General features: G+C 35.0%; 1 protein-coding gene across 6 annotated transcripts in view; it reads left to right on the forward strand.

The window, feature by feature from the left end:
- The window catches only part of LOC128208910 (disheveled-associated activator of morphogenesis 1-like), a 43,229-nt gene that overhangs the window by 15,143 nt on the left and 9,521 nt on the right, over positions 1-18,565 (forward strand). For 5 of the 6 annotated variants that reach the window (XM_052912608.1, XM_052912610.1, XM_052912611.1 and 2 more), the window contains 15 exons: positions 1,287-1,376; positions 5,707-5,766; positions 6,078-6,163; positions 6,881-7,016; positions 7,575-7,772; positions 8,296-8,406; positions 8,806-8,909; positions 9,525-9,591; positions 9,820-9,937; positions 10,460-10,592; positions 10,914-11,163; positions 11,481-11,688; positions 11,905-11,931; positions 12,686-12,795; positions 12,968-13,012. In XM_052912608.1, the coding sequence (XP_052768568.1) occupies positions 1,287-1,376; positions 5,707-5,766; positions 6,078-6,163; positions 6,881-7,016; positions 7,575-7,772; positions 8,296-8,406; positions 8,806-8,909; positions 9,525-9,591; positions 9,820-9,937; positions 10,460-10,592; positions 10,914-11,163; positions 11,481-11,688; positions 11,905-11,931; positions 12,686-12,795; positions 12,968-13,012 (1,743 nt within the window). The remainder of the gene's footprint in view (positions 1-1,286; positions 1,377-5,706; positions 5,767-6,077; positions 6,164-6,880; positions 7,017-7,574; positions 7,773-8,295; positions 8,407-8,805; positions 8,910-9,524; positions 9,592-9,819; positions 9,938-10,459; positions 10,593-10,913; positions 11,164-11,480; positions 11,689-11,904; positions 11,932-12,685; positions 12,796-12,967; positions 13,013-18,565) is intronic. The other variant, XM_052912614.1, reaches the window with a different exon arrangement.

An 18,565-nucleotide genomic window follows, 5' to 3' on the forward strand; every position in this document is an offset into this window, starting at 1 on the left:
TAATCATATGGAGCAGTGGTTCTATATTCTGTTCCTGATACTTCTGGTCAATTCCCAGTCCCAAACTTCAAACAAAAGCACCATCTGCCAGTACTTGAGCTTCAAGCATAACAATTACAGCGAAAAGGAGGGGAACATTCCTAACAATCATGGTTATTTCAAACAAATGATTTCATGGTTGGTTTACGACCCTAAGTGTCCATTCTAAGACCTAAAACCCATATGGTGGCCACTTGAGGGATAATTTTTTTTTACTTTTTTGAAGATTTTGTCTGATTGCTATTGTTATGAATATCTCTACATCTCTACATATGGCTGCAAGTAGTCAGTATATAATTGCCTTTATCTTCTTCCAAATGATAAGCCTTTTAGCTTGTTTGTTTTTTCAAAGAAAAAGGTGGAGATATTGACATACCATGGTGCAGTGTTGGCTTGGCATTGTAGTTTGTTATTTGCATAGAAACTGTTCAAAATAGTCAAATGAAACTTGGTATAAATGTTTCAAGATACAATACACCCGATCATCATGTAAGGTCCACAACACAGGCTTTTATCATTGGTGAGTTATGGCCCTTGTTCAACTGAAAAAAGATGAGCTTTGGTATTCACTTGGTGGCGCTCTTACTTGTACTTAATTTTTTAATGCATGCAAAAATACAAAATCATAAAACTTTGACAAAGGCTGAAAGATAATCAACCTGAAACACGATTTGATATGGGTCTCTTTTCTTCACTCTCAGCTAATGTAAGCAGAGTTCCATGTATTATCTAAACAACTTGTTGAATTATACAAAAGAACATAACTTCAAAGCAGTTCTTTAACATTGTTGTAAGTTTATTTATTTTTTTCTTCGTTGGGTGGTGAAATCTAGGGTTGAAAATAACAGAAGGTTTTCAACCGAAAATCATTATCATAGAATATTCTACAAAGCCGAATTAATCAGTTATCAATAAGATTTCTTGTTTGGTTTAAAAACAATTTACTCCAATCTAAAAATACAATTTGCAGAAACATCAGCTTTGAGCATAATCAATGGCTATAATTACATGCAAATAATGAAGTGATAATAATGCAAAAAACAAAATCATGACAACAGAATAGAGAAGAAAGCATTAATGCTCATATTGTTTTTTACTTCAGGTGCTTTATAATTATAAGGTACCTCCCACCCTAAGGTTCATGGGCTACCCAAATTCAAGGTTTTGAAGTGGCTGAACACATGGAATTGTTGTACATCGGTGGGTTTGTTTTTACTAATGGTTGCTAAATGTTATTCTTTTTTAAGGCTGAGCTGGACTTGGACAAGACTCACCGAGATGCAATGTTCAGTCTCCCGCCGGAGAAGAAATGGCAGATCTACTGTAGCAAGAAACAGGTATGATACAAACCCCTCACACCTTAAATAGCCTTTAAGGACGCTTTAGTTGTGGAAGTCATTGGCACACTCACTTCTCACCAACATGTCCCAGGTTTTGGTTCAAGCAAGCAAGTGGAGATCTCTCGGTACTTCAGTTGTCCCCCGACCTCCCCACATACACATACAATTGTGTGCTCAGCGGAAAGTATAGTGTGTTTAGTCAAATGAAGTCATATATATATATATATATATTTCACAATCATTGTAAAGGGAATAACTTTAAATTGTACCTTCTAAAGCACAGATATTTGGTTATTCACAACATTTCAATACAGACAATTAAACCATTGAGAAAATTCATGCATTCTGTACCATTTAAATCTCAAAAACCATGATCACACAATTGCCAAACTTTGAAATAATTGTTCCTGATCTAGTGCCTTGTGTGAACTATTCAAACTAGAAAATGATTATAGATATTTTATGTTTTCTCATGTATATATAAACAAATATTTGCCTTTTTTCTTCATTATCATCTTCATGTAATTTTAACTAACTGAATGTAGCAATAATTACCAAGTTCTTAGCGTGATCTCTTGGAGTTAAAGTTCACTTCAAAGAAGATTGACATTTAATATCAGGCAAGCCCAGAAATATAGATCATAATCATTGGGAGGGGATGATTTATGTATAAACAGAACATGTAAATAAATTCTGAGCTCTAAATAAGAGGTAAATAATGTTATTTTTGATTAATTGAGAATGAAGGGTTTAATTTGATTGATAAGCACTTGTTTATAAACATCTCACCTTAAAAAAACAATATTTGTTTATAGTTTTAATTATTTCAATTCAATGTCATGATTATATTTTATGATTAAAGATCTGTATTGAGTATAATTTCTTTTTTTACAAAAATATAAAAAGTTATGAAATAAATCTTGAACCAAAGCAGTGTTGATTTCAGAATTTTTTGTTTATGTTTGTAGTATACATGTTATAAATCTTCCGCATTATTTGGGTCTATTTACTGAATGTAATGTTTTTGTAATGTGATATTTTCATATCAACATTCATATCATTTTTATGTCCTATATAAATGGTGTTTGTACAATGAAGATGCTTCACAGTTGCTTAGCCGCTCCATCTCAACTTACATACCATAGTTTTCCTTAAAAATAATCTCCTTACATTAAACCAAATAGTTCATCTTACTCTACCATGACATTTTTAATTCTTTAATGTGTGTAAAAACATTTTCTAACATACCTAGGGCATATAATAAGACTTTTGCAAATTACATTCAGGCCCTGGACCCTGTTTCAATAAGATATCTTGCACTGTTTATGAGAGCTCGACAACACCCGTAAAGTTACGGGCAGAGTACGATTAACAGTCTTACAATATTGTTATTAATACATTTTACACCAAAAGCGTAACGCCTGGAAATATTTTATCTTACTCCTTACATCTTTATTGAAATGGGGCCTTGGCCTCTAGCACCAAAATAAAGCAATACCGGGTATTAAATGCTCGTGAACTTTTTTCCCTGTAGCTTCTTGATGTGCAATAGTTTCTTTGAAAAAAATCAGTATGTAATAACTGCTTTTTTATCTTGATTGATGGTGATTTTTTTACTGAATATTTAATTTGGCTGGCACTTTACAGGGAATATCTTTTAAGGAGAAAATTAAGGTGTTACATATTGTTACAGCATCCTAAATAAAGAAGATGTACGGTAAAGTGTGGGTTACCATCTAGGGCTTCTATCATTTATATCTAAATTGCTGTAAATGGCAAATAAACGCATCAGGTGTCTTAGTAACATAGATAATATTTCATACAAATTACCATGGCAAACTTCAGGAAGAATAGGGGGGCAGGGCTTTACCTAATTTTACATGATTCACATGTCAATCAGTCGATTGTACTCGTGTGGAATGATTTACACCCTATTGTTCAATTATATGGTTAGGAGTCTGGAAAAAATATTAAATCACTTTTGAGATTAATTTGCCATAAAAAGTTAATTATTTTCAGTTTACAGGGGCCTGATTTTAACTTGATTCTAATTTCTAAACATGTGAGTGTTCTGTACATGAACTTAGCTTGACCTGCTTTTCAAAACATTGAATGTAGATTGAGTACTGTGTTCATATAGTACTTTGTTGTATTTTAATATAATCATAATATTATAAATAACTTAAAAAAACACTTCAGCAAGATATAAGCTGTGCAAAATACATGATATTTAATTGTGAGAATAAACAAAAAACATTTCCTTTTTTTTCTCAATCATATTTTTTATAGTTTTATACATCATTCAGTTATCACCAATTTATATATTTGACTAGCAGAACATGACGTTTTCTCTGAGAAAAAAATACCGGGAATACTAGAGGTTTTGCTGCCATTGATCAATTAACTGCCTTTATTGCTTTTGATATGAAGTTATTAAAACTTGTGAATATTTGCAGAAAATTAGAGTATCATTTCTTCCTAATCACTCTGTCCTGTTGCCATGGCAATGGTGACACAAGTTCCTGATGAGTCCTGTTTTTTTTCTCTGGTGACTCACAACCAGTTCCAGTTCGTTTCCGCGAAAAAATTCTCTTATAGAGATTGGGACTATTTTTCATGTCCTTCTGTTGAAATGACTTTGAGGGGGGAATATTCCTTAAAAGAAAGAGGTAATTACTTTCATGTCATGCGTGTGCTTTTATTGTCAGTCTGGCTTTTGTAAAGCCTGATTTAAACCCCAAGAGCGAGATTCCTACAAATCTTGAAGAACATATTTCCTTCAAACAAACATTATTAGGAAGCAACGTATCAATTTCATTTATATTTCAATAAGCGAGTGTATTGAATTCCAGCGGAGTAATAACTGTTGAAATAAATAAGTCTCTAGTCATTATGATATAATGGCAATAGCATTGTTGAGGACTTTTTTGTAGAGAGTAATTAAACTGGAAAACATATTTCCTTGCAATACCCATATGATTTCTTGTATGGAAGTACAGAAATGTCTTGTACCCTTTTATTCCCTGCGCACATCAAGTCGGCAAACATTTTGTCTATTGGACCTAATGAACAACTGGTGACAAATTATTACTGGCATGTGGTTTCTCAGAGTGGTCGTAAAAGTGCTGGTAAAGCCCTGTTCTTTTCCTTCCAAGAAAATATCCAATCAATGTGGGGCTTCATCGCTGAACGATAAATTGCTGTATATGTCTCTTAAGGAAAAATGTCTCTAAAGGAATAATGAAATGTAAAACAAGAAGGACAAGTAATACTAAAAGCTTAACTTTCCGACACCAAAAGGCACTTTTAAAATGTTATACTTAAGCCTGTTTTTTGTTGTTTTTTAAGAAAAATCCTGAGGTACTGTCTATTGTGTTAACCTTGCAGTTAACCTTGCAAAATTGGCAATGATTCTGGAGCCATTCAAAGATGCACTCTTACTCCCAAATAAGATTTACCACAATTAATACAACTGTTTTAATATACCAAAAAGGATGAATAAATGCCGAAATCAATGGGTCTTATGAAGAATACCGAGTTCAATTTGAAAGAAAGGTGCAGAAAACATGGTATTTCTACCTTATGAGACAATAGTAGATCACAGTAAATCTGTTAGCACTCACCAATCATTTGATATTTTTGCATTTTCAGCTATCAAATACACAGTTAAAATCTTGTTATCAGAAATTAATTTTAGAAATAAATGCATTATTTAGTAAGTAATTCAAGGATTATCAGTCCAAATCTATGTTTGTTATACATGAGTATGTATTGATTTTGAATAAGAGTGTCACTTTAAGATACTATCACGATACTTAGTATACCAATTACGCCCAGTAACATGCATGGGGGTAACAAGGTCTTTAACTCTCACTCTTTAGTATTGTCAAGTTATGCCACTTGGTAGACTTGGAAAAATGCACATGAATAGGCATCAGCGTGGGGTTTTGTTGTGGACTTAAGTTATGTAAGAATACATGCACCTTATACCAAAGTCATTGAAATTATACTCAAGAGTGAAGCAAGAGTTAAAACACAAGGGTTGTGAGTGAAGTAGTTGTCAAGGGCAATGTTCAATAACTAACTTGCGTAAAAGTGAAAATTGTTGTAATTTATCTGCACTAGTAATTGCAAGGGGAAACTCCCTATTTGTAACCATACCAATATGGGAGTAAACGTATACACGAAATATACACTCAATAAACACAATATAATATGGTACAAAAAGCTGTTGGATATTTCAAATATGTAGTCCAATATGTAAACAAAAAGAAAACCTGAAGTAAATGACATTTGAAATAATAAAGCCTGTTTTTGTATATTTCAGGGTATGGGTGACGCCAACTGTCCGGACTACTATATTGAACGCATCAATGCCATGACCTGCGTAAGTCTTTGAATTGTTCTCTATAGTTTTAAAATGTTACTGTTTTCAGCTACAGAATAAAAGAATTAAAAAACTTTTAAGCTTTTCTGCCTGTGCATAAATTGAATATTAAATTTCTATTTGTCTGAATTTTGAAACTTCATTTTCATTGGTTATAAATTAATTTAACATTGATGTTGGCATTTGGTCTTTTTGTTAAGAATTCATTTCCTTGTTGTGTTTAGTTCCCTGTTACAAATTGTGCAGATTTTCAAATGTATTATAACTACATGCCTGAAAAATAACACTAGAATGTGTATACATTTTCACAGATAATCAGTTACAATGAAGAAGAAATGGAGCTAAGGGAGACAACTGTAGAGAACCTAAAAACTGCACTGAGAACTCAACCGATGAGGTAGTTACTTCCCTTGAACATCAATATGCACATCCATGTGTGTCAAATTAATTTTCAATGCTTCGAGATTCTAAAAGAAATTAAATGGACTAAGTTTGTCATTGTAAATTAATTAATCTTAAATAGTGTAACAGCATGATGTTGATGAATTTTTGGTTGAACCATTTAGACCATTTTTTGGTAAGAATTCTATTTGATCAATTTTCATGTGATTAAATCAATAGAATAAGTGTTATTGTTTGTTTTTGCTTAAAACATTTGTACAATTTTTTGGAGATAATTCTTTTGATAAATTTAATGTGATTGGATTGATAGAATAAGTGTTATTAATTTGTTTGTTTTTGCTTAAAACATTTCGCCAATTTATTGGTGAGAATTCTTTAGATCATTTTTTTATGTGTTTAGATTGATAAGATAAGTAAATTATTTGTTTTTTTGTTTTTTTTTGCTTAGAATTTCCATTTTGCTTGCTTTTTATATAGATATAATTGAAACTGATAAACAGATTTAATCAATTGAATCTTTGCCTTTTAGAAAGAAGTTGAAATTATATGTATCACTCTATTCCTCATTGATTTTAATCTTGTTTGAAAAAACAAAAACACCTGTACTCTTATAGGTCTGCATTGGTCAGTTTAAATATTTTATAGTGTGTACAAGTTAAAAGTCTTTGTCATTTATATACATGAATAAAAGTGATGTATCGTCTCATTACAGTTTTGTGACACAGTTTCTGGAGTTTGATGGTGTACAGTGCCTGGACGGGTTCCTCTTGAGAATGGACTATAAGATTGCTGAGAGTAACATCCACACATCTATCATTGGCTGTTTCAAGGCTCTCATGAACAACTCGGTAATTTATTATATCACGCCTCCAACATAAATGACTCAATGCCATTAGACAAGGACTGGTCACGCGGTGACCCTATTTTTTTCCATATTGGGTCACCAAATTTATATTGTACCAAAACGGTGTCTATTTTCTGGTTTCGTTATTCCAATGAATAAATGAAACATTTAAACATGTCAACAGGATGTCGACGTGATATATACGTTACAGGGTAAGTAGATGACTTGATATGGGGTGCAGGATACAAACCATATGGATTCCTTTCCCTGTATATCCCATATATATTGGGTCACCTACTAACCCCATAACTTATAATATTCTTCTCGGTAAGTTATATATAAGCAAGCATGACTGTAAACATTTCACTTCGTTTATGGCATTGTTAGATATGACATTGGCCATGTCACAGCGATTATTGTCTTGTAAGAGCAAAGACGTTTCTAAGAATCCCATAACACTAAGCACAGTCTGAGTGTGAAAAAAACCCTATATGACGAACATTACGGTGTTAGAAAAATAAAGTATTAGTTTTATAAACACAATTATTATTATTTTTTACAGCAAGGCAGAGCCCATGTGTTAGCCCATCCCAACAGCGTCAACATCATAGCCCAGAGTTTGAGTGCTGACAACATAAAGACTAAGATATCGGTGTTTGAGATTCTGGGAGCCATGTGTCTTGTGCCGGGCGGTCACAGAAGAGTCCTAGAGGCAATGTTACACTACCAGAAATATGCATGCGAGAGGACACGGTTTCAGGTATGATGTTGTTTGAACTCTTTCATACTTACATATTTGCTTTTGAACACATTATATTAGCTGTTTAGGATGATATGAGCTATTTTGATATATTAGTTCTCTTCATTTTTTTAAATATTAGCTTAGTTTTGTGCTTTTAACATCAAAACATGTTTGCTTGTGGTTCTTGGAATGAACACAATGAAAGTGTACTATCATTTGAAAACAAGACAGGCAGATGATGCAAATGAGCAACCACCTCTGATATCCTTCACTAGGCTCATTTGAAAGTTGAAAACAAAAAACAGCAAATAATTTATATTATTTTAATGTTCTTAAGATAGTAATGTAATTGTCAGAAAAAGTCAGTAATCATTACAATATCATTTTACTTTAAACAAAGATTGGTGTATGAGCTGGACTGAGGTATTCTGAGGTGCGTATAGAGAAGAGGTGAAAACTGCCATCATGTTTTCAGTAACCTTTTTGTTGTTATATAATCTTAAAACTTTTGTTTATAAATTTTCTACCCACCTTTTAACAGAGCCTGGTCTATGATCTGGAACGAAGTACGGGTGTTTACAGAGAAGAGGTGAACCTGAAAACCGCCATCATGTCTTTCATAAACGCCATCCTCCGGTGTGGACCAGGAAAGGTGAGAAAATAATCCTGTACACAAACTATTTGTGTGTTGGTTTGCCTTACAAACCCTACACTCTAACCTAGTTGGAACTACTCTTTTTTCATTTAATTTTCTCCAGTATAAAGTTCTTATAGATTTAAGGTCCATCTATCAACTTTTTTTACTGCTCAATGTTAAAAAGATGCTAGAGTTAGTTACAGAATTGCCTAAATTTTCTAGTCTCATAAAGTTTTGTTAAATGTTTTTGAACAAAATAATTTTCTGCAACCCAGTTTTACCACTTCATGTCAATTAAATTGTGCTTATCTAAGTAATATGCTCAGTTGATTTTAGGTTAATAGTATTTTTTAAGCCAAACGACTATCTTGTTAGTTTATGCATACATCTCTATGGTCGCTGGTCTGTTTTCAGGATTACCTGGAGTTCCGGTTACATCTTCGATACGAGTTCCTCATGTTGGGGATCCAGCCTGTCATCGAAAAGCTCAAGAAACATGACAATGCAACACTTACAACGTAATATATTCTAGCTTGTTTTTCTTTGACAATTAAATAGGGCTGCTTCTTGATCTGCAAATTTGTATTTGACTCGAGTTAATTTTGGCAGCTTCTGACTTCACAAAGCCCTAGCTGAGTGAAATAAAAATCCGAAATAAAACTTGAGCATTTCATATCACCTTTCAGATCAAATTGCAGTACTAGTAACTTTTTTAATATATAAAGCACATAAAAACACAAGTTATATAATAACTTGTATATAAGTGAAATAAGTTGAGTTGGAATATGACAGCATTGCGTGAAGTGAAATACGGACAAACGCAGATTTATTATGCGTATATAATAATAAATGATATCATCATACAGTCTTTTAATTGTCAGCTTTCATGTTAGATATGTCTTTAAGGGATGTAAAGATAATCATCTGAAACTTGGTACGCAGTTCACTTTGACTAAACGTGGTGTTTGAGTTATGTCCCTTTATCTAATGAGAAAAAAATATTACGGTGAATATTTTAAGTTATTAAACATTTAGAAAATACAATCAAGTGTTGTACAGTTTGAGGTTATTGTTAACTTTGCCTGTTTGTTTGTTTTGTAACTTTTTTAATTGAATAAGTTTATTTTTTTCAGACATTTAGAGTTCTTTGAGATGATGCGAAATGATGATGAAAAAGTGCTAGCCAAAAAATTTGAAGGTGTAAGTACACAAAAAATAATAGTTACTGGTGCTTGAATTACATTTCTATACAGTATGCTGAATATTTAAACTTGATTTCCAATTTGTTCTTTTGATACTTCTTGAGCTGTGCATATATTTTTGATAGTGTTACAAAATCTATTTATATCAGAATCAAGTAGGAAAAAGTACTTGAGTCTTGTATAATCGCACCAATACCGCAAACAAACATTGTTTTTGTTTTTTCAGGCTCACATAGACACAAAGAGTGCAAGCTCGATGTTTGAACTTTTGCGTAAGAAGTTGTTCATGACGCCGGCGTACACCAATATGTTGTCTCTCCTGCAACATCTACTCCTCATTCCATGTAAGCTTCAGTTTTATCATGTAAATTTTTAGCTTGACTTATGTACAGAGGGATCTGCACCAGTAGTATTGTAGTGATTGCCATTTTTTCAGTTGGTCAGTGTTGTATTTAAAGAGTTCTGATTCACAATCCAACAGAAGCATCCAGCAATGATCAACCATTACTAAGGCAGTGTTTGGTGAAAAATATATTATGTTTAGTCTTTGTGTTAGATAAACTTTCCTGTAATTCAAAGAGCTGCTGTCAAAGCAAATTTTCTGCCTGCCTGAATAAAGTTTAGAGAGGATATATATCTGAAATGAAAATGTATAGTTGTTAATGATCATCTTTCTCATTCTGGGAATTGATCAATTTGCAATAAGATTTAAGTTCCTTAATGTGGGACTATTGTTTGTAATGTCTTAAACTTTACTGGGAAATATGAACACACATCGCCTCACAATATTTCAAAACAAAAAATGCACAAAATAAATACAATATCTACTTAATATGACATATCAGAAAAATATATTTTTTTTCCAGATGCCAACACATCATTCACAACGGGAATGTGGCTTCTTATAGACAAGATCATACAACAGGTTGTTCTCCAGAAAGACGGGAAGGACCATGATTATGAAACACTCGAGATCAATGTCCGAAAAACCATCCTCATGTACGCATATAATACACATGTACTAATACGGCATTTTTTGTACAAAAACAAATAGATAAAACTTTCATTTCTGAGGATTATATACACTTTGTTGGAAATTCAGTATATAAATAAGGACCTGGTTTTAGAACAACAACATGCTGATTATTCTTTTCCATACCAAGTGAAAGGTAACTATATACCATAAAAGTATTCCCCTGATTTAAAATCATATCTATGTTGATTGAAAAAGTATTGACTGCTGAAATCGAAGAAAGGTTTCTGCCATGCATGTCATCACACTGTTGTGATTATAAGAAGACAATGACATATCTTCCGCAGGTTAACAAATGAAACAGACATCAAATCATACCAGCAGAAGCTCCGAGAGGTAGAAAAAGCACACGATGACCTTCAGTCCAAGCTCACGAAGAAAGAGCGTGAGGCAGAAGTACGTCATCAGGAGAAGGAGGAATTGTTGGACACGGTGAACAAGATGAAGACCAAGCTGGAGAAAGAGACGGCAGCGTTGTCCGAGACGAGACAGCAGATTAACGACCTGGGCCGATACGTGGAGGAACTGAAAGCTCAGGTATTAACATAAATGGGAGATTATTTCAAAATGGTTTGGTTTAAAAAAGTTTTCTTGTCTTAAAAGATGTATCAATTGGCTTAAAGTGATGATGTTCAGGATGCATCCTTTTAAAGTGTCATTCAAATAGGAAAACAAAATAGCAACAACAACATAACCCATGGCTGTATCGGATTCAATTTCATAACAATGCTTATCATAATATTAGGAACCTTTAGATCAATGATTTTAAGGATTATGGATAAAGTGGTTAACAAGCCACTATTCAGTACCTGAATGAACTTCATTTGAAAAACAAATACTCTAATTCAAATTAGCTGGAGGCAGAGAGAGGAGAGCGAATGAAACTTCAACACCTTGTGAAGACCGGTAGCCTTCCTGATGATGCCAAGGTGGGGTTGTCAACCTCAACCATGATCCAAGGGGTTCTCCCAACTTCCTTCATATCCCCCGCCCCACGTGGTGGGGCAGTACCACCCCCTCCCCCTCCGCCAGGGATGGTGCCCCCACCCCCTCCAGCACCTGGTAAGAATTCATTACTCATTATTTTTGTCCATGTGTTCTGTGTTATTTATGTAACTGTTTGAATAAGTTTGGTTCATTTAGAAACGGCAGATATAATTGTTTTGACATGTACTGGCCGATGAAAGGATATAAAGAGAAGGTTAATTTCAACTATAATATGTCATTGTTTGACTTTAATTATATTTCACTTACATTGAAACTTTGAATCATCACTAGCATCTGACATTGTTGATGGTTTTCCCGGTAAGTCTGCTATAAACAAGACGCACCAGATTATACTGCATAGTACATGTACTTTATTGAAATTGAATTAAAAAATAGATTCACATTAGACTGCAGTTTAAGATTATGTTTAACAGAATATACTGACTGTACAAGATTTTTGAATGACAGAAATACTTTACTACTTCTAATCATAAGAAGAAATGTTGTCAGGTCCTTCGAGGATTGGCATTAAATTTGCTGAATGTTTTCATGACCTGTAGGTTTTAGTTTTCATCAATAATGCAACTTTGTATCTTGGCAATTTAACATCTAATGCTTGAAAAAGTAAAAAAAAAAATAACAACTAACAAATTTACCACACTATTATGTTAATATATAACAGTTGTTTCAATGTTTGTAAATTGAAAGTAAAGATACATCCAAGAAGAATCTGCTCTTTGAAATTGTAACTACCTTCAGTTACATGTCCTCTCACTTTACAACTCGGATGTTCTTATACAGAAACAAAATGTTCAGTTAATTAGCTAATTTTTTGATATTGAAAGTCTTACTCATGACTCATATGATTTTCAAACAATTAAGACATAAATTATACACATCATTTAATGATCTAAAAATGTGATATTTTTTTTAAAAAAATGTGCTTAAAATCTCTTCATTAGGCAAACTTGACTTTGAAGTCTGGAATAAGTTAATAAACATAATATATTTTAATTATATAAACTCAATAAAATTTGAATTGAGCACATAATTATAACAATTTGTGTTTTAGGAGCCCCGCCATTGCCATCAATGTTTGGAAAGCCTGGAGGAGCCCAGAGGAAAAATGTGCCCAAGCCCAAACAGCCCCTGAAATCCTTCAACTGGACAAAACTGGATGATGTATGCTAAATTAGTTCATACCAATTTATTTTAGCTTGATTGTAAATTATTAACAAGTCTGTTCCCAGTACTTTTCTTTATTTAAGAAAGGCATGAATTATTTTTCTTCAAATTGATTGTGATTCTATCATTCCTAATCTTTTAACAAACATCTACATTTTCTACATTTCAGAACAAAATTAAAGACACCATATGGACAGATATTGATGACACAAAGGTAATACAGAAACATGTTTTGTTGAAGTCTACATTTTTTGTATTAATAGGGTCTTCACAGACTTTTCTTGCTCTACACTAGACTGATCTTATTGTGTCTATATTGTACAGGTAGTTCAGCTTGTGTGCTATACAGTAGGACTGATCTTATTGTGTCTATATTGTATGAGTAGTTCAGCTTGTGTGCTATACAGTAGGACTGATCTTATTGTGTCTATATTGTATGAGTAGTTCAGCTTGTGTGCTCTACAGTAGGACTGATCTTATTGTGTCTATATTGTATGAGTAGTTCAGCTTGTGTGCTATACAGTAGGACTGATCTTATTGTGTCTATATTGTATGAGTAGTTCAGCTTGTGTGCTATACAGTAGGACTGATCTTATTGTGTCTATATTGTATGAGAAGTTCAGCTTGTGTGCTCTACAGTAGGACTGATCTTATTGTGTCTATATTGTATAAGTAGTTCAGCTTGTGTGCTCTACAGTAGGACTGATCTTATTGTGTCTATATTGTATGAGTAGTTCAGCTTGTGTGCTCTACAGTAGGACTGATCTTATTGTGTCTATATTGTAAAAGTAGTTCAGCTTGTGTGCTCTACAGTAGGACTGATCTTATTGTGTCTATATTGTATGAGTAGTTCAGCTTGTGTGCTCTACAGTAGGACTGATCTTATTGTGTCTATATTGTACAGGTAGTTCAGCCTGTGTGCTCTACAGTAGGACTGATCTTATTGTGTCTATATTGTATGAGTAGTTCAGCTTGTGTGCTCTACAGTAGGACTGATCTTATTGTGTCTATATTGTATGAGTAGTTCAGCTTGTGTGCTCTACAGTAGGACTGATCTTATTGTGTCTATATTGTATGAGTAGTTCAGCTTGTGTGCTCTACAGTAGGACTGATGTTATTGTGTCTATATTGTACAGGTAGTTCAGCTTGTTTGCTTTACAGTAGGACTGATCTAATTGTGTCTATATTGTATGAGTAGTTCAGCTTGTGTGCTCTACAGTAGGACTGATCTTATTGTGTCTATATTGTACAAGAAGTTCAGCTTGTGTGCTCTACAGTATGACTGATCTTATTGTGTCTATATTGTACAAGTAGTTCAGCTTGTGTGCTCTACAGTAGGACTGATCTTATTGTGTCTATATTGTATGAGTAGTTCAGCTTGTGTGCTCTACAGTAGGACTGATCTAATTGTGTCTATATTGTACAAGTAGTTCAGCTTGTGTGCTCTACAGTATGACTGATCTTATTGTGTCTATATTGTATGAGTAGTTCAGCTTGTGTGCTCTACAGTAGGACTGATCTTATTGTGTCTATATTGTATGAGTAGTTCAGCTTGTGTGCTCTACAGTAGGACTGATCTTATTGTGTCTATATTGTACAAGTAGTTCAGCTTGTGTGCTCTACAGTAGGACTGATCTTATTGTGTCTATATTGTATGAGTAGTTCAGCTTGTGTGCTCTACAGTAGGACTGATCTAATTGTGTCTATATTGTACAAGTAGTTCAGCTTGTGTGCTCTACAGTAGGACTGATCTTATTGTGTCTATATTGTATGAGTAGTTCAGCTTGTGTGCTCTACAGTAGGACTGATCTTATTGTGTCTATATTGTACAAGTAGTTCAGCTTGTGTGCTCTACAGTAGGACTGATCTTATTGTGTCTATATTGTATGAGTAGTTCAGCTTGTGTGCTCTACAGTAGGACTGATGTTATTGTGTCTATATTGTACGAGTAGTTCAACTTGTGTGCTATACAGTAGGACTGATCTTATTGTGTCTATATTGTACGAGTAGTTCAGCTTGTGTGCTCTACAGTAGGACTGATCTTATTGTGTCTATATTGTATGAGTAGTTCAGCTTGTGTGCTCTACAGTAGGACTGATCTTATTGTGTCTATATTGTATGAGTAGTTCAGCTTGTGTGCTCTACAGTAGGACTGATCTAATTGTGTCTATATTGTACAAGTAGTTCAGCTTGTGTGCTCTACAGTAGGACTGATCTTATTGTGGCTGTATTGTACAAGTTGTTAAGCTTGTGTGCTCTACAGTAGGACTGATCTTATTGTGTCTATATTGTACAAGAAGTTCAGCTTGTGTGCTCTACAGTAGGACTGATCTTATTGTGTCTATATTGTATGAGTAGTTCAGCTTGTGTGCTCTACAGTAGGACTGATCTTATTGTGTCTATATTGTACAAGTAGTTCAGCTTGTGTGCTCTACAGTAGGACTGATCTTATTGTGTCTATATTGTATGAGTAGTTCAGCTTGTGTGCTCTACAGTAGGACTGATCTTATTGTGTCTGTATTGTACAAGTGGTTCAGCTTGTGTGCTCTACAGTAGGACTGATCTTATTGTGTCTATATTGTATGAGTAGTTCAGCTTGTGTGCTCTACAGTATGACTGATCTTATTGTGTCTATATTGTACAAGTAGTTCAGCTTGTGTGCTCTACAGTAGGACTGATCTTATTGTGGCTGTATTGTACAAGTAGTTCAGCTTGTGTGCTCTACAGTAGGACTGATCTTATTGTGTCTGTATTGTACAAGTAGTTCAGCTTGTGTGCTCTACAGTAGGACTAATCTTATTGTGGCTGTATTGTACAAGTAGTTCAGCTTGTGTGCTCTACAGTAGGACTGATCTTATTGTGGCTGTATTGTACAAGTAGTTCAGCTTGTGTGCTCTACAGTAGGACTGATCTTATTGTGGCTGTATTGTACAAGTAGTTCAGCTTGTGTGCTCTACAGTAGGACTGATCTTATTGTGTCTATATTGTATGAGTAGTTCAGCTTGTGTGCTCTACAGTAGGACTGATCTTATTGTGTCTATATTGTACAAGTAGTTCAGCTTGTGTGCTCTACAGTATGACTGATCTTATTGTTTTTGCCTTGTCCGTCAGTCCGGTAGTCCGGTAGTCCGTCAGTCCGTCAGTCCGTCAGTCCGTCAGTCCGTCCGTACGTCACACTTCGTTTCCGATCGATAACTGGAAAACCGCATGACCTAGGATCACCAAACTTGGTAGGGAGGTTGGTCATGAGGTGTAGAAGATCCCTATTGTTTTTGGGGTCACTAGGTCAAAGGTCAAGGTCGCGGCGACCCCCAATGTAAAAAACATTTCCGCTCAATATCTTGACAATGGTTTGACCTAGGTTCACCAAACTTGGTAGGGAGGTTGGTCGTGAGGTGTAGAGGATCCCTATTGTTTTTGGGGTCACTAGGTCAAAGGTCAAGGTCGCGGCGACCCCCAATGTAAAAAACATTTCCGCTCAATATCTTGAGAATGGTTTGACCTAGGTTCACCAAACTTGGTAGGGAGGTTGGTCGTGAGGTGTAGAGGATCCCTATTGTTTTTGGGGTCACTAGGTCAAAGGTCAAGGTCGCGGCGACCCCCAATGTAAAAAACATTTCCGCTCAATATCTTGAGAATGGTTTGACCTAGGTTCACCAAACTTGGTAGGGAGGTTGGTCGTTAGGTGTAGAGGATCCCTATTGTTTTTGGGGTCACTAGGTCAAAGGTCAAGGTCGCGGCGACCCCCAATATAAAAAACATTTCTGCTCAAAATCTTGAGAACGGTTTGACCTAGGTTCACCAAACTTGGTAGGGAGGTTGGTCATGAGGTGTAGAAGATCCCTATTGTTTTTGGGGTCACTAGGTCAAAGGTCAAGGTCGCGGCGACCCCCAATGTAAAAAACATTTCCGCTCAATATCTTGAGAATGGTTTGACCTAGGTTCACCAAACTTGGTAGGGAGGTTGATCATGAGGTTTAGAAAACTCCTATATTTTGGGGGGTCACAAGGTCAAAGGTCAACGTCGCTGTGACCTCTAATGTAAAAAAATATTTCCGTGCAATATCAGGAGAATGCTTTGATCTAGGTTCACCAAACTTTGAAGTGAGGTTGGTCATGATGTCTAGTTGATTTTGCAATCAGTTGGTCAAAGGTCAAAGTCACTGACCTTGAGGTGAAGAACCGGTTTCTGCTCAATAACTCAAGAACGTTTACACCCAGGAACTTCATACTTGGTATGCCAGTTAGTCATGACTAGTTGATGGCCCCTATTGATTTTGGGATCCATCATTGATTATTTCTCACCTACGACCACACAATGGGGGAGACATGCGCTTTTTCAAAAAAGCAATCTCTAGTTGTGTCTATATTGTATGAGTAGTTCAGCTTGTGTGCTCTACAGTAGGACTGATCTTATTGTGTCTATATTGTACAAGTAGTTCAGCTTGTGTGCTCTACAGTAGGACTGATCTTATTGTGGCTGTATTGTACAAGTTGTTAAGCTTGTGTGCTCTACAGTATGACTGATCTTATTGTGTCTATATTGTACAAGAAGTTCAGCTTGTGTGCTCTACAGTAGGACTGATCTTATTGTGTCTATATTGTATGAGTAGTTCAGCTTGTGTGCTCTACAGTAGGACTGATCTTATTGTGTCTGTATTGTACAAGTAGTTCAGCTTGTGTGCTCTACAGTAGGACTGATCTTATTGTGTCTATATTGTATGAGTAGTTCAGCTTGTGTGCTCTACAGTAGGACTGATCTTATTGTGTCTATATTGTATGAGTAGTTCAGCTTGTGTGCTCTACAGTAGGACTGATGTTATTGTGTCTATATTGTACGAGTAGTTCAGCTTGTGTGCTCTACAGTAGGACTGATCTTATTGTGTCTATATTGTATGAGTAGTTCAGCTTGTGTGCTCTACAGTATGACTGATCTTATTGTGTCTATATTGTATGAGTAGTTCAGCTTGTGTGCTCTACAGTATGACTGATCTTATTGTGTCTATATTGTATGAGTAGTTCAGCTTGTGTGCTCTACAGTAGGACTGATCTTATTGTGTCTATATTGTATGAGTAGTTCAGCTTGTGTGCTCTACAGTAGGACTGATCTTATTGTGTCTATATTGTATAAGTAGTTCAGCTTGTGTGCTCTACAGTAGGACTGATCTTATTGTGTCTATATTGTATGAGTAGTTCAGCTTGTGTGCTCTACAGTAGGACTGATCTTATTGTGTCTATATTGTATGAGTAGTTCAGCTTGTGTGCTCTACAGTATGACTGATCTTATTGTGTCTATATTGTATAAGTAGTTCAGCTTGTGTGCTCTACAGTAGGACTGATCTTATTGTGGCTGTATTGTACAAGTTGTTAAGCTTGTGTGCTCTACAGTAGGACTGATCTTATTGTGTCTATATTGTACAGGTAGTTCAGCTTGTGTGCTCTACAGTAGGACTGATCTTATTGTGTCTATATTGTATGAGTAGTTCAGCTTGTGTGCTCTACAGTAGGACTGATCTTATTGTGTCTATATTGTACAAGTAGCTCAGCTTGTGTGCTCTAGAGTAGGACTGATCTTATTGTGTCTATATTGTATGAGTAGTTCAGCTTGTGTGCTCTACAGTAGGACTGATCTTATTGTGTCTATATTGTATGAGAAGTTCAGCTTGTGTGCTCTACAGTAGGACTGATGTTATTGTGTCTATATTGTACGAGTAGTTCAGCTTGTGTGCTCTACAGTAGGACTGATCTTATTGTGTCTATATTGTAT

The sequence above is a fragment of the Mya arenaria genome, chromosome 11, assembly GCF_026914265.1.
Source record: "Mya arenaria isolate MELC-2E11 chromosome 11, ASM2691426v1".
Taxonomy (NCBI): domain Eukaryota; kingdom Metazoa; phylum Mollusca; class Bivalvia; order Myida; family Myidae; genus Mya; species Mya arenaria.